The 16,705-nt window shown below is 32.8% G+C and overlaps 3 protein-coding genes across 3 annotated transcripts; 1 reads left to right on the plus strand and 2 right to left on the minus strand.

The window, feature by feature from the left end:
• The first annotated feature begins 218 nt into the window (after positions 1–218).
• Positions 219–1,859, plus strand: LOC131856577 (probable serine/threonine-protein kinase PBL11). Its single transcript, XM_059208421.1, has 4 exons — positions 219–389; positions 570–691; positions 1,406–1,481; positions 1,644–1,859. The coding sequence occupies exons 1-4, from the start codon at positions 219–221 to the stop codon at positions 1,857–1,859; spliced, it is 585 nt and encodes a 194-aa protein (XP_059064404.1).
• A 9,831-nt stretch (positions 1,860–11,690) lies between these two features.
• On the minus strand, positions 11,691–13,165 carry LOC131857062 (cysteine-rich receptor-like protein kinase 19). The gene is made up of 2 exons (XM_059209091.1): positions 12,590–13,165; positions 11,691–12,447 (listed from the first exon to the last, which is right to left on the minus strand). Exons 1-2 carry the CDS (start codon positions 12,976–12,978, stop codon positions 12,261–12,263), a joined length of 576 nt encoding a protein of 191 aa, XP_059065074.1. The 5' UTR covers positions 12,979–13,165; the 3' UTR covers positions 11,691–12,260.
• Positions 13,166–13,711: 546 nt separating this feature from the next.
• On the minus strand, positions 13,712–15,078 carry LOC131056894 (uncharacterized). The gene is made up of 4 exons (XM_057991169.2): positions 15,002–15,078; positions 14,719–14,900; positions 14,510–14,632; positions 13,712–14,405 (listed from the first exon to the last, which is right to left on the minus strand). Exons 2-4 carry the CDS (start codon positions 14,866–14,868, stop codon positions 14,208–14,210), a joined length of 471 nt encoding a protein of 156 aa, XP_057847152.2. The 5' UTR covers positions 14,869–14,900; positions 15,002–15,078; the 3' UTR covers positions 13,712–14,207.
• Between the last annotated feature and the right edge of the window lie 1,627 nt (positions 15,079–16,705).

Here is a 16,705-nt window from a genome sequence, read left to right on the forward strand (position 1 = left end):
ACCTCATGCTCGACAAAAAGTTATCAGATCGCACTATCAAAAATGTATTACATCATTATCACATAAAAAAATTAATAACATTAAGCATCATAACTAAACAACATAAATCATCATCATTAAATAACGAAATTATAACGTTATGCATCATCATAAAAATAACTAATCATCATCAACAACATAATATCATCTAACATCATTAATAATCTAATTAAGTCATCATGTGCAAAATATGGTCTGAATTGAGTCATGACACAACATATCAGAGAGAGAATTGTAGCTTGAAAGTGAGTGCAGAGAATTTAGTTAACAGCAGCAGCTTGTGTGCATTTTGTAGCTCTGTATGGTCTGTTAGTAAAGTAGTGATTGCTCCTGACTATGTGTCGCTCCAAGTGAGCATTTGGTTTGTAGTGAGCTCAAAGAAGCTCCATGTTTTGTATGTTTGTATGGAGCTCCTGATCGCTGGCAATAATTTGTAATCAGTAGATTTTGTGTTTAGCTTGTTTAGTATTTTGTAAATCATTTCCAGCTCAATTGAAATATCAAGTTTGCATTTCTCCTTATGTGTTCAGTCTCTGTGCGTTTGTGGGTCCGCCCAACTTGAAGATTTCGTATCCTTTCACACCGACATTCTTCTGGATGAAAATCTGAATGCCAAGATTTCTGATTTTGGCTTTGCACAAATACAGCTACCGTATTATGTTAGAGATATAATCTCAACTATCCAGTTGTACACATCCGTATGAACATTTATTTGTCACTGTTCCTATCATATCAACTCCATATCCTTTGCATCATCCTCATCAGCAGTCAATCCAAGTATTAAAGACAGACAATAAGAATAGGTCTTCTATGGATTCGATCAGATTTCATATTGATTACTCCAACCAAGCACAGTCCTCCTTGCAGTGCTCGGCCCCTCATCGATTGTGGGCAGTAAAAAAAAATCATTATTATATGTCTGATCTCTCTCTTCCGTATACGAAAGGCTTTCTATATATTGAATGAATCTGTATTCTGTATCCACTCTAAGAGGAGAGTCCAGCTCCATAAAGCTGTTAAATGTTAGCAGTTAGTCTGATATTAGTCTAATGTAATGCTGTTTAATGTTGAGCTACAGTTCAGTCAATCGATGTAGTGTTTTGTTTTAAATAAATAGAATATGTTTATATTTTTGCTTCTACTCTGTTTTTGGTATGTCTTTCACTCCCCTGTTTCCTTCATATTATGAGGATATTAGCATTGAAGGAATGCGTGTTGTTGGAACATTGTAAGATGGCCCTATCATCTAACTCTTCATAAGAATAACTAAGGGTAATGTATGTAGTTACAAATTTGTAATGAAGACTAATTTTTTAATTTTGGGCAGCTGAGAAAAACATTTTTCTTTCTTTGTTTGGCCATACAGTGGTTACGCTGCTCCAGAATATCTTGCTACCGGTCGTGCGAGTCTGAAATCAGACATTTACGGCTTTGGAGTGACCGTTTTAAATGTCGTTCTAGGAAAAAAGCTTTGAAAATAAAAAGTTTCCTCTCACAGCCCGTAAGAATTGTGCTTGAACATATAGTTACTACAGCCGTTGTTTGTAGGGGATCTAGCAAACTAGTGTACTGATTTAATATATGGTTTGGTGTGTGAATGCAAGGCGTGGAGGTTGCATGATAAGCGTCGCCTTACTCAGCTAATAGATCCTCGATTATTCAACGCAGGCCATTTAACTCGCTCAAAAAGCATATCAGGAACAATAAATATAGCCCTCCAGTGCATTGGTTCCAACGCCAGAAGTCGTCCATCAGCGTCACGTATGTTAGAAATGCTTTTATCAAAAGATCCCAATCGCCACAACTCTTCTCAGCGTTGAGAGTTTTTGAACGCAGTCACATAACTGTGCTGAGCGGGGATTGTATTCAGTTATAGAAAAGATTACATAAATCCTTGAGAAGATTAAGAGTGCTCCGTTTCATCTGACTTTAAGTTTCATTTGCGATTTTGGAATGTATACTATTTATCTTCACCATGTTCTAGACTTCAATGTAGTTTTTAACATGTACTCAGTTCAACTATTAATGTTGTAGACATCTATATGATGTCCAGTTTCAAATTAAAGTTGATATTTGACAATTTAAATTAAGATGACCGTTTATTGAGAATGTTAAACAAAGTCATCGAGACATTGCATAAAAGCCTGAGATACCAATTTCTATCTCTTTATAATGTTTTAGTGCCTTGGCATTTTTTGGCAATATGAGATATTACTTCCTAGCATATCTACATTGTATGCTACATTGATAGATGTAATATTTGATTTGAGTGTGTTATTGTGTAGCTTTCATGATTACTCATTCTTTTATACATCTGTAATTCCCTTTGAATGACTATTAAATTAAAAGAATAAATTAGAGTCAACATTTCCTTAATTAAAGAGCTTGGAAAGATTTTATTCCACAGGTAAGTAACACCAACGAAATTATAATTTTCAACATTCAATATTCTTACGGATAAAAGTATATTTAAAAGGCATTCATTAGTTGCTGCGGTCTGAAATTGGAAGCTCCTATTTAAAGAACTGGCCAGAAGCTTCGTCCTTTATTGAATATAATTTGTGCAACAACCACCCCTCCAATGGCACCATGTTTCCCTCAGTCCCTTCTCACCCAGTTTCCCTCATCAATATTATAAATATAAGTAGTTGATATCTTCTACGAGAACCAGAGGGCCCCGTTCACATGCTGCGCTTCCCTATAGAGATTTGGATTGACCGACTCATGTTTATAAGCATTGTTTAGACGGAATATAAAATTCCCATAAAGATTCGCTTGCATGTTCATTAGAGTTCACACTTACGAAGAATTTTCCAATACGTACCCTGTTACATTAAAAAATCTATTTAAACATTCAAAACACCTACCATCACTTAATTTCTTTTTGTGTTTAACGCGTCTAAGATTTGTTTAATTACTTCACGATCACTGCACATGGAGAATGAAGATTTATGGCTACTCTTCAAACAAATATATCTCTATTTGTAATTGAATACCTATTACATATATAACCCTCCTTAAAATTTTTGTGTGGTGTTCTTTTGGGTTGCTGGGTGAATATAAATTATTTTGATATGTTTCTACCATTGTTTATATATGAAAGTTAGCATATCATCAAATTAATATTTTGTAGTCATTAAATAATTAATAAATAAATTTGATTAAAATTTACATTTCATAATATGATGCATAACAAGTACTATTTGAATGTATAAATAGAAAATGTTACATCAAAGAAGATAATATCTCACAAAATAAATGTTAATTTTGTCATATTTGTTTCTAATAGTCAAAGAATAAGAACAAAATAAAAATAAAATAGGGAAAATTAAAAGGACTTTGCAAATGAGAAAGAAGATAAAGGAGATAGCCCGATATTAATAAAAATGGCATAAGTAGGGTACGAATGGTCATATAGGTAGGAGGGCATGGTATACGAGTGCAAAAGCATGGGTATAATTGAATGAGAGTATTTTCATGTCATTAAAATGGAATGCCAACCTTCCATTGATAAAAAAAATGGTAGGTTCATGGTTAATTTGTGTTGAACATCCAGTCCTTCACCCACAACCTCATAAAAAATGTGACTTTGACTATTTTTTGGGGAGTTGGAAGAAATGAAGGCACAATGAATGGTGTAATCTAGACGAGTTGAAATTTGTGGGAAATTGAGAGGCAAGAGATATATGATATAGAGAGGGACACAAAATGTCGTTGGAGGCATGGAAGATAGACTCTGTAACATGTGGCATCATTCTCTTTGCTTGTGCAAAAGTGAGGCCATTGGAACTCAAATCATAAAAGGATAAACACAAAGGGACAATAAGATATTGTTCTTACAATTGAGTGATGGACAAAGGAACAAGAGAAAAAGGGACAAGTGAAGAAATTAGAAAGCATAGAAATTGCTATAGCGAAAAGAGAATTGCTTTGAACATAAAACATTCTTTTATTCAATCTCAAATATTACAAAAACTTCATGATCACATCATCAAGGATCAACTAATCAAGTGATCAAAGAAAAGGAATACAATACAATTGCCTCAATCAATAGAGGTCTTTGACACAACTAACAAATTCTGGAATTTCTAAGAACTTATCATTCAACTCTATGTAGAATACAAACAAAACATATAAAATTTAAACTTAATTAAAAAAATTTGCATGCAATTCTCCTCATGTTAGTTGGGAGCAATTAAATATTTCAACAATGTGTCCCTTAATTTCAACCACTAATTGATTCAACACAAACCAACTATGTTTGTCAATAACATCTATGGTTGACTTCATTTCTTCTTTTGAGTTATGTGGGCTTCTCTCCTACAATAATGCCTATATTGTGTGGGGATCTCTCTTTAGATTGCATTTTATTTGGCTATTATTCTTTCAAGGGTGCATGCTTTCTCTCCTCCTATATAGGGTTTCAATTTATTTTGACAAAAACACTATGGATTTTTCTAAGGACTTGATTTCACTTCCTAACAAATTGAGGGCTTCACCTTTCTTGGAGATGTATTTAAAGATGTCTTCTCATCGTGCGTAAGGATTTTACTATTTGTTGATGTCTGCCATTTTTTAATCCTCTAATTTAATGAGTTCTTATCAATTTGGTTTAAATTGGTCTTCGTGTCCATTTGATTAAATGGTTTAATACCATTTTGTCTCTATTTTGATCTGATGACATCATTTTATCTCCATTTCATGTCCAGTGACATCATTTTGTCTCCATTTCATTCCCCATGACATCATTTTCTCCCTATTTTAAGTCGATGACATCATTTTGTCCCAATTTCATATCCTTTGGCATTCGTTGGGTCTCATTTTTATCTTATGGCATCAATTTGATCTAGTCCCTAACTCTCAACATTAATTGGACTTATTTGATGTAAGCTCAAGGAGTTCACTAGGAAGATGATTTGGGGTGCTTTTCTAAACCTCTATGTTTCTAATTAGCTGATTTTGGTTTGATGGGAACCCAGTTCCCATTGGTTAGATGCTTCGGTCAAAATATCCTTTCAAAAAAGAACCTATCCTCCTTTTTGGTTTCTTTTAGGTTGTGGTGATCTCATTACTCGTGAGTTCCCCTTATGCGACTGTTTGGTGGTAATGTATCAGTAACGAGCCTATCCCATCTTTATCTAATCAAAATATTAATTTGACTTGATTCCCCTTTAGGTTTGATTAATTATTTAATTAATTAAGCCTCTTTCATACTAACACTTCTTCTAAGATAAATAAACAATGTTTATTTATTTATCACTTTATCTATCAATTAAATAAATTTATTTTATTTAACTCCCTAATCGATAAATATAAGAAGAAAATTAATAAATTATATTTATGAATTTATCATAAATATCTTCTTCTACCTGCTAATTTCAACTAACATGTCGAGATAATTAATAAATTTTATTTATCAAATCCTTCATTTATCCTCTTCATGGAGATAATTAATGAATTTTATTTATTAAATTCTCTATATTATCCTCTTTTCTTGATATGCTTGATCTCTCTGGCTTTTTCCATATTAGCTCATCTTCAAAATGGCAAATTTGAGTTGCATTCGATTATGTCCGTTCAACTTCCTAAAAATAAAATCTATCCTGGTTGTTCAATAATATCCGAATTTCTATAAGATGTGGCCTCATTCTTCATTCAAATGGTTAATTTTTTAATATTCTCATTGTTATTTTGTCTAAATTATCTTAGAAAATCTTGTTTTCTAGTATTCTCACTATCATTCTATCTAAATTATCTTTTCTTTCATTCATATTTGTGCACTTTGTAACTTGAGAGTGACATATCAATAATAGAGAAGAAAGAAGAAGCAGTGAGGCTTCATCAAAGGAGCATGGAACCTATGGTTCGACTCATGTTTTCATTTGATGGCCTTATTGGTTAGATTGAGATTTATTTTCATGATTGTATGAGTTTCATGATTTGCTTTGATCATTTTTACAGTTGACTCATGATTTCCTACTCAACAATATGAGGTTGAATTAATCAATGTGTAGATTATTATATTGCAATGCCTATGGTCCAAAAATGTGCTAGATGAATTAAGGGGCAAGAATCCATAGTCTTTTAGATATTCTTTTTAAAATTGTAATGTATATAGAGGAAAACATGAAAGGATTAATCAAAATAAGTTAATACAAATGATGTCAAGATTTTGCATAACCCTAGAGAACATACCGTAAGCCCTTGGAAACAAAATACAAGCTTGATAATATCATGAAATGAACTTAGGCACAAGGTAGTTCGAAATAAAAAAAGGCATGTCCTATGATAGACCAAACGATTTGAAGCTAGAGAGAATACAAAATTTATCTAATCAACCTTACAATACGAATTCGCATAATGGTAAACTGGTGCATAATAACCAAAGAGGCTCATAAAGTAAGGAGATAATTGATCTGCTCAAGAATCTTGGAGTACATGTGGTAGAGGATAACCCCTAATGGGTAGTATTTGCCCACTCATGCATTTAGATGCATCAATCCAGTGGACTTCATATTCTTATCTTCATATTTGGATTGATGAGTGAGGCTGCTACTCAGGGGGAGTAGTCAGTGTTGTGGTTTAGGTGTTCAGATTTGAGATTATTTGGTAAGGGGGAGAGAATAATGTTTTTCTTATGAGCCTTTTTCATTGATGTCAAAGGGGGAGAGAAGCATGTGAAAAACCATCTTATCTATCTAAGGTAGAGAGCTATGTGTTCATGATCTCAAGAGGAGATTGCTGGAGTTGATTTCTTTCTTTGCATTGATTGTTTTTCACATTCATATGTTTCCATCAATGCCAAAGGGGGATATTGTTGGATTTTAGAGTTGTTGGAATGTGTTATTGTCATTGATGTCAACATATTCCTATGTTCTTGTGCTTTAGTGTTGCGGAGAGTTGGTTCATTTGGTGTAATGTAGATATGCTAATGAATATTTAAGGATTCAAATATTAATAACTTCAGTTGATTCAACATGAGTTTTAGTTTTTTGAAAGGTGATTTGATCAAGTTATGTGATCCGGTGTGATGGCTGGTTTTTTTGTTGGTTCTGTATTGTAGAGTTGTGATTTTTGGTTTGTATTTCTCCATAATTGATTCATTACATTGAGTGGATTTTGGAGAGGGCTTGGGACGTTCATGTGTGTCCTCAATTCGAGTGGTTCATGATTTGAAACTTCACAATCATATCTTTCAGTTTGTCAGTAAGTTATGCTGGTGTTCTTGAGCTCCAGAAGGGAAATGATGATGATTCTTGTAATCTGAGTTGTTGTGGAGGAATTCACGTTTCTTGTCGGTGTTTCCAGATCATGTTTTATATGTGTTATTGGTCCGCATTGATTGTTGTACACTATTGAAAATTTTATTAGTTTGGTGGTATTCTTTGTGTTATACGACTTTCTGGCCAATTCGATGGTTCTTGTGTGTTGCAAATGATCTTGGTGATATATTTGGTGGTGTTTCATGTTCAAGGTTTTTATTTGGGTCCATGATATGTCCCTATTGACATTGTATTGGTCCATATATTGATTTATGTATCGTGTGATGTAATTTTGTAATTGGGTATTATGAGTTGAGCCAACCTTGAAATTAAGGTTGATGATTTGTATAAATAAGAGTGATAATCATGTAAGATGGGTTTTTGTGTTGTGTTGTGTTTGCGTTCAGAGTGTTGTATGTTCGAACAAGAAAATTGATCTTTTGAAAGTGTGAAGAAGAGTAGAGAAGAGTGTTGCAGAGAAGACAATGTGCTTAACAAGAACTATGATTAGGCATTTGGAGATGTTATTCTTGTAGTTCATGTAATCTGGATTGGTGTACAATCTTTGTAAGGCAGTGAGACTTCCCAGGGTTGTATCCCTTTATTATTTTTGATAAGTCAGCTCTAGAAAGTGTACCTAAATGCATGCACATTTCCCATTGTAATATTTATATATACTACTACAGAGTATCATCATATTGAGGGTAGGTTCCCACCGTGGTTTTTCCCTTAACTTGGTTTTCCACGTCAAAAAGATGTGTGTTGTTGATGTGGTGTTTATCTTTGTTATCTCTTTTCTTGATTATATCTTAAGTTGAGGTTAATTTGGCTAAGTTTGGTTTAAACAGATTCACCCCCCTCTCAATTTTCCTACATTGTTGTTGCCAAGAGCATAATCTTGAGAAGATTATGTAATGTCTTGTAATAATTGAAATGATTCTAATTCCACACTGAGAGTCCTAATATAAAAATATTACCAACAATATTATATTTTTTTATTAAAAATTCCTCTTCTTCTCCAGAAGACATGGTATAGAGTTGGATGTTAATGATTTAAGAAAAAAGGACAATTGTCATTACTAAGTTTTTTTATGATGAAAATGACAGATATTGTGTTTCTATTAATAACTTTGTATCATTTTATTGGAAATTAAAATTAAGATGGATATCTAATGAAAATATTAGATTTTTTTATGTTGTAGTAATTTCTTATGTAAAAAGTTGTTAGAGCTTAAGAAATAGAACCTTGAATGTAGATTTAGGCATGATAGTATTTTTATCAAAGAAATAAAGAGCTCCCCATTACAAGCATAATTATTGACAAAAATATAGAAGAAAAGAGTAAGATGATTAAGAATTAGAAGCCACAACCAAAAAATGTAAATTGAAAAGGAAAACTCATCCTAGTTGTGAAGGATTTAATAGATAATAAATCAAATACAAATATTCTTGAGGTTTATTTGGGAATAACCTTGACCAAGTAATTTCTCTTTATAACTTGACCCTTTTAACATCATTGTGTTAATAAACAACAAGCTAATAAAAAATATATGATTGATTAAAGGCCCTCCACCAATGCTATGCCTTATAGATCATGAAGGAGCTTGGTTTACAAGTAAAAGGGGCATATGGAAATTTATTTCCTATCATAGGAATCATGAAAGATGTATATTTCAAACTTGTTGCATTCCCTAAAAATAAATTATCAATAAACATCACTATTGTAGAAATCCCATCTCAGTATGGTATCTTGTTATCTAAGAAATGATCCGTTGCTATTGGTCAGAGTATGAAATAGGATTTATTATATACCATAATTCCTATTATTGGTAAGAATGTGAACCTTGATAGCGAGAAAAGATCCCTTATCTTGGTTGAAGATGTGGATCCTACAAAGCAAGTTTGTTTCTATGATACGGACATTAAAAGCTTCATGATAGACACACCTCAATTAGAGGTAGTACAAAATGACATATTAATTGATGAAATACAAACATTTACTAGTAAGAGAAATTTGTGGTAGATGTACTTTTATGGGGCACATTCTAAGGAACGCTCTAGAGCAAGTGTGATTTTCGTAGTACCAAGTGGTAAGACATTCAAATTTTCTTTTTTTTTTTTTGAAAATTTGATTGTACCAAAAATATAAAAAAATATGTGGTACTCCTATTGCAACTAAACATTGTTATGAAACATAAAATCAAAATATTAAGAGTACTTGGTGACTCAAAATCAATAGTTTCATATGTAAGAGAATAATATGCATCAAAACATAAGAGGCTCAAGTAATACAAATCTACTATTTGGGATACCGTATATCTCTTTAATGCATTTTTGATGGACTAGATTGAAAGACCTAGAAATTTAAAGGATAACTTCTTTGCAAACATAGGCATCGGGATAGATGATATAATCCTAACTAGGATATCCAAACTTGAAGTTTAAGCTAGGTCATGTATTCCTAACAATATCTAAACTGGCAATTATTTCAGGATGATGATGACCGTTGAAGTTTCTCTATTACATTCATGAGTACCACAACCAAGAAATAGACTTCCAATATTTTGTCAAGGTTGTGGATGGTAAAATATTAAATTTTGGGAATGAGATAATTCAGCTCAAGACCAACAAAAACCCAGAGAAAATGCTATCTTTAGAGAGAGATTTTGATAGCTCACTAATAAATAGACAAGTGGCTAGGCATGCTCTAGTTCATGAGAAGGACATATTAGAAGAGGTGAAAATGGACATTGGAAGCTATTGTAAGAATTCTTACATTGGAAATAAAGTAAGCACAAATATTAGGACCATGTTTGTAGAATTTTATCTTAAAAATTGACAATGCTTAATTTTTGAATAGTGTCTTTATCTCATCAAATAGTGATAGTTTGAAAATAAAAAAAATTAGTTATCATCCTTGGTATCTATAGCTCTAACAGAAAAGTAGTGGAAACACCTATGATCAAATAATAGCTTTATCTTTAGAAAAATTATTTATAAACTAGATTAATCAATCAATAATGACTTCTTTATAAAGGCACTAGCTTATCCTTTTTCTTTTGCATTCTTAATATGGATAATGGATTTTATGTATTTTTATTCCAAATAACATTCTATCAAAAGACTCAAATATTCACTCAGTGCCTCTTTTTAGGAGCCTTCCTATCAACAAGCAATTATAATCAAACTTGTCTCCCTTTTAATTTTTGTCATCTTCCTTTATGCATGCACAACTATCTAATCCCTTCTATCTATCTCTTGTGATAATTTTAGGTCTTTTCTAAGATTTAGTTTTGAAGTTATTTGCAACTAGTTTTCTTTTTGATCCATGGTCTCACAAACTTTTAATAACCAGTGTTCCTTGATCTTACTACTCTAATACCAAACGTAATTTTAAAACACATGTAATAAACATAAATTTCTATATGCTACAACAAACATAAAATTGTTTTAACATACACAATAATTTTTATTCATTCAAGCAAATTATATATTGCCTCTCAATACAGAGGTCCACTCTTCATCTTAATACGAATAAGATTTTCTTGTTGAATAATTGACATAACTCTTATAGAGATTGTATGTCCTAAAAATTGAAAGAAAATTCAACTATTTTTCTTCATGCATTTCCCATGCAAAATAGAACACAATTAAGAATTTATACAAACTAACCATCATAAAATAAAACTACACATGTTACATACCAAGACTATGAATGCATGACGAGGACATTTGAATGATATAATAGAACTAGAGTGAAACATGTGCATGGAGTTGTACACCAACACGTATTGACAATCCAGTAAATAAATCAACGTATAATATATTAGTATATATTTTATGCAATCCAAGTATTCTTTACTTGAAATACTAAATCAAATGAAAAAAAGACAAAAAAAAAATTTCAACTTAATTTTATGCAACTTGATTATATACAAAGATGAATAATCGATGACACAATGTTGCTTCTCCCACTTGTAATCCTAAATCTTGCTATAGTAGTGGTCCTTCCCCATTATTGCCCCTTGTTCCACTTGTCCCTGAAGGTTACATCGATAATGTTTAGTTTGGGCTTACTACGAAAATTGAATATTTCTTATTTATTTCATGGTTTCACACTAAACTAAACAAATCCATTGTAGAGTGATTGAATTATGAGTAAGAAATTCCAAGGCCTCTGGCGGTGCGACCCTTCAAACACGTCGTAACAAAAATGACACGTCAATAATGATTGTTGTATCTTTCTACGCAAGTAAAGAGGGATTGTCGTCTTATAATTTATAAATAATTTCAAGAGAATGAGATAGTTTGACACTAAAACACGGCAAATGAAGTTTGTTTGAAATTTACCAAATACTTGAAAGTTAATTGTTTGTCAAGAAGACTGGATTATACAACAATACATTCATTAAATTTCCAAATTACAAATCAAACCCAAAGTGAAATGAAACACAGTACTATTCTGATTTTATAAAAACATGTAGGTAAGCTTTTCTGAGTCTAGCTCTTCAATATTCACTACTCTCCCCACTCAGCATATCTGTGTGAAAACTCCAGTCTCTCACGTAACTCAAATCCGGATATCTGCTTGGGTGGGAATTGGAATCTCTTACGTAACTTGATTCCAAATACTTGTCATTCAGCATTGTTGCTTGACTACGGTTGAAATTCAAATCGGGTACTGAAACTACTTTTTCTGCAACTGTCCGGGTGGGAAGTGAAATTTTTTCTTCTGATAAAAGCATCATTAATACTCCTGATGCTGATGGGCGTGCCTTGCATTCATTATGAGTGCACCAGAGAGCTGTTATTATTGTTCTTGATATGCTGCTTGAATTAATTAAACCATCATTTTTGAGTAATCGAGGGTCTATTAGGTCATGAATCCGATCCTCTTCATGTAACCTACACGCCTACATTCACACACCAAACCGTAAATTAAATCGTTATATTCGTTTGTTAAAACCCGTACAATCTACCGTTGTAGTGATGTATAGTTCTTGCGTGCTGGGTGAGCATCCGGACATCTACGTATTCAGTTGCTCTTTTGCCAGATACGATATTTAACAGCGTCACTCCAAAGCTGTAAATGTCGGATTCCACACTCGCACGACCGGATCTAAAATACTCAGGATCCAGGTAACCCCTGTAGGGCCAGACAAAGAAAGAAAAATGTATTAATCGGTTGCTCAACATAAAAAACTTTACTCTGGGCTCCCAAAATTTACCAAATGCATAGATTAATCATTTTCACTCTAATGAAGGGTCAAAGGATGAGACTATTTTACGGTGTTCCAGCCACAGTCCTATATGTAGTGGTATCAGATTCAGTTGCGTCTCTTAAGAACATCTCGTAATTTGTAGGAAGCTCCTTGTTCACATATTGGGCGCAATCTGGTTCCAGTATTCTACCAAGACCAAAATCACATATCTTGCCGTTTAAGTTCTCATCTAGAAGAATGTTATTGGGTTTAATGTAATTATGCAATATGCAGACTTGTACACCCTCATGAAGATATGCGAGTCCCCTTATTATGTCCAATATAATCTTCTGTCTTGTTGGCCAATCGAAGAACTGCACTGGCTGCTCACCAAAAATGACGTTTGACAGGTTTCGTGGGACATAATCATAGACTAACATCATACCGCCTTCAATGCAATATCCCACCAGCTCCATGATGTTCCGATGGCGCTTAGAGTCCTCAGCTCGTTCATCCACTGTTTTTCGCCTTGACGACTTTCTTTGCTCAACACCTTTATTGCCACTCGTTTTCCATCGGAAAGAATTCCCTTCGAAAGAGCAGAAGAAAATATATTCGCAAATTAATAACTAATCATTGTTATTTCTAGACTATAATTGACAGTTTGATTTCAGAAGGAACTTACGTAGTACACATTCCCAAAACCACCTTTGCCTATCTGTTTAGAAAATCCTTTTATTGCCCTTTTCAATTCGTCGCGTTTGAACTCAATTGGAGATAATTGAATCTCTTTCACCAACATTTTTATCTGTATATAAGGGGAAGGGGGCAGGGCAGGGGCAGGGGAAGGGGAAGGGGAAGGAGAAGGCTTTTGGAGTCTAATATGGTTGGAATCGTTCTTTTAAGAAATCCACCCAGCCCAAGAGAGCCACTCAGTGGCGTTTCGACTTTTGGGTGCTCATTTACCCCATTATGAATATCTTGTCCCCAAGATTGAGTAGTGTCTGACTCTGATCTTTCGAGCTTTGTTTCACAGATCTCCTTAGTCACACCTGGTTAGATAAAATCAACAATTGTGAGTGACAAAATTGAATCGAATTAGTCTCTTACTCTCTGCATCTTTGGATTGTTCGGAGGGCTTTTGTTCTGTTACTTGAAGGCAATTATTCTCCTCGTTCCCACCTAGATCTGCGAAATCAATAACTCGTTTATATTGATAATCAACATTCAATTAGTTATATTAGCTTTTGATTGTGAAAATGGAACTTTCTCATGTGAAGATCACAACCTGCAACATTATATTGCCGATGATAGAAGGTAAGTGTAGTCACGGTTAGAACTTGCATTTGAAGCATCAGATCAGCTTTCATAGAATCTACTTTTCCGCGAACATAGACAAGTTCATCGCGGATCTTCTTTGTTAACAAGAACCTTTGGAGTCACCAGACAAATGTCACTAAAATATATAAAAAAATCTTTGTTTTTATTGAGTGTGACGAATCTCCCATTAACTAAATCAATGCAACAGAGCTATGGTCTGTACCTTCATCAAAGAATATATTGACACAAACTACTTACTTGGATAATTTGTTCGATGTGATAAAGGAACAACACAGAATCGCACCAGAAACAATCAATTTAGCAGCTTCGCTCATATCTTCTAAAATCTCTTTGTTCAAATCAGCATAAATATCTTTCATTTGTTTCAGGTATTACCGAGCTTACGCATAGCTTTAAGAAGGTCTATGCATTCTCTGTCATTTGCAGAAATGTTGTCGAATCTTTCTAGAACTTTAGCTATCGCTAAAAGCCCCACTGCAACCCAATGTACACTCCCCAATCCTTTCAATACGTCAACCGCCACTGAATGCGCCTCGGTAGAAAGCTGAGACTTCAAGAATTTCTATATCAAAGGGCCAAAAAAATTGCCACTTAAAACATTGAAAGGAAATAATCACTGTACAATTCCTGATTTTAGACAAACAAATAAGTAAAGATGCGAGTTACCTGATCCGAGAACATTTTTGCACCCTCTGAAATGCCATCAAATATGTTGGAAAAATCTGAGGCAACAGGCTGTACTAAATCCCTTAGCTCTGTTCCACTATCAATTATTTTGCAGCCCAAGTTCTGTAGGCATCCGTATAAATTTTAAATCCATTACAAACAGAAAGGGCATAAAGTAAAAGTAGAAGAGTGAAGCAAATGTGTAGTACCTGGTTGATGATAGCAGACAAAACGTTATCGATGTAGCGTATAAGTAGATCGAGGGACAAGCTAGAAAGTCCAGTTGAAGGAGAAGGTTTGCGAGCAGCAGCACATGAAATTTCTTTATTGGGAGCAGTACTCGTTGAGGCACTACTCATCTTGTTGCTACAAGCGGTCTCTCTCAATCAGACTGATAATTTAAAAGAGAGAAAAATAATAAATATAAGATACCTGGATGCACACATTATCAAAGAATTATGATCAAACAAATTAAAATCTTACAGAAGATACCTGGATGCAAAATTTTAGAATCCTGGGAAAAAAATATCATAACTCTTTGAAAAACTGATCTCCAATTCATAGTCGACTGTACTTCGTAGCCACAGAGAAATACGCGTAGATTGTGACTTTTGCATCTTCGCGGAGGTTTATGTAATAAAGGACGCAACAATTCCACGCGGAACACGGCAATAATTTGCTCTTTTCCTCTTAGTTGTCTTTCTCGACTTATTTTGTTGTTTGTCTTTGTATATAATGTAAGACAATATAATTTTAAGATAGCAATAATGTCTATTGGATTATTTATTTTTTCTAATAATTAATGATTATAAAAGAATATCTACATTTCTAAAGTAAGAACATGAATAATGGTAAGAAAATGAATAATGGTTATGTTATTGAGTTACTTTTGAATATTTCATTATATGACTTTTATAAGGTTAGTTAAGTACATATTTTCTAATTGCCAATTTAAGAAAATGAAACTAATTATTATACTAGTAATAAGTCAAAAAGTGACAAAAATAGTGACTCTTTCTTTTGTAACATGAAAGCTTAATTTTCTAACATCTCTCTAAGATTTATATTTCAAAAAAAATAAAAATGTATATATTTATGTATATGCATATGCATGTGTATATACATACACATACATGTATGTACAAATACATATTTTGCATCTTCGTCGAGCTTTATGTAATAAAGGACGCAACAATTCCACACGGAACACGACAATAATGCCCATTGCTCTTTTCCTCTTAGTTGCCTTTCTCGACTTACTTTGTTGTTGTCTTTTTATATAATGTAAGACAAAATAATTTCAAGATACCAATAATGTCTATTGGATTTATTGTCTTATTTGATTTTTTTAATAATTAATGATTATAAAGGAGTATCTACATTTCTAAAGTAAAAACATGAATAATGGCTATGTTATTGAGTTACTTTTGAATATTTCATTATATGACTTTTATAAAGTTAGTTAAGTACATATTTTTTAATTACCAATTTATGAGAATGAAACTAATTATTATATCAGTAATAAGTCAAAAAGTGACGAAAATAGTGATTTTTTTAAAATATGAAAGCCTAATTTTCTAACATCTCTCTAAGATTTATATTTCAAACAAAAAATATGTTGATAAAAATATGTATATATTTATGTATATGCATATGCATATGTATATACATACACATACATGTATGTACAAATACATATTTTTATCAACATGTTTTGTTGTGTAAAATATAACATTAAGGGGAGATGTTAGAATATTAGGTGTTACATATTGTAATAAAGTCACCAACTTAGTGAGTTTTGGTTTATTATTGTTAAAATAATTAGTTTCATTCTTATAGGTTGCTAGTTCATAAATTCATGCTTGAAATGCTTTATAAAAGTCATACAGTGAGACATTCAAAAGCAGCTCAATAATGTAAGATCATTATTCGTGTGTGTGTGTGTTCTTTAGTAGTTTTTCTTTGAAGAAATAATTCATGCACTAGATGGAACTTCATCGAGATACCTCATAAACTTTGAAAGAGTGTAGTTCTTGAGTTCAATTGTTGACTTTCCAAATTATCATCTTCCCAAATTCTCAAATCACAATCTTCTAAAATATTGGAAAATATTGGAAAATAGTCCTCCTGAACTATTTGAGAAATAATTCATATCATGCTTATAACAAATCTATTTCTACCATAAAAAAGTGAACT

Source organism: Cryptomeria japonica, chromosome 7, assembly GCF_030272615.1.
Source record: "Cryptomeria japonica chromosome 7, Sugi_1.0, whole genome shotgun sequence".
Lineage (NCBI taxonomy): Eukaryota > Viridiplantae > Streptophyta > Pinopsida > Cupressales > Cupressaceae > Cryptomeria > Cryptomeria japonica.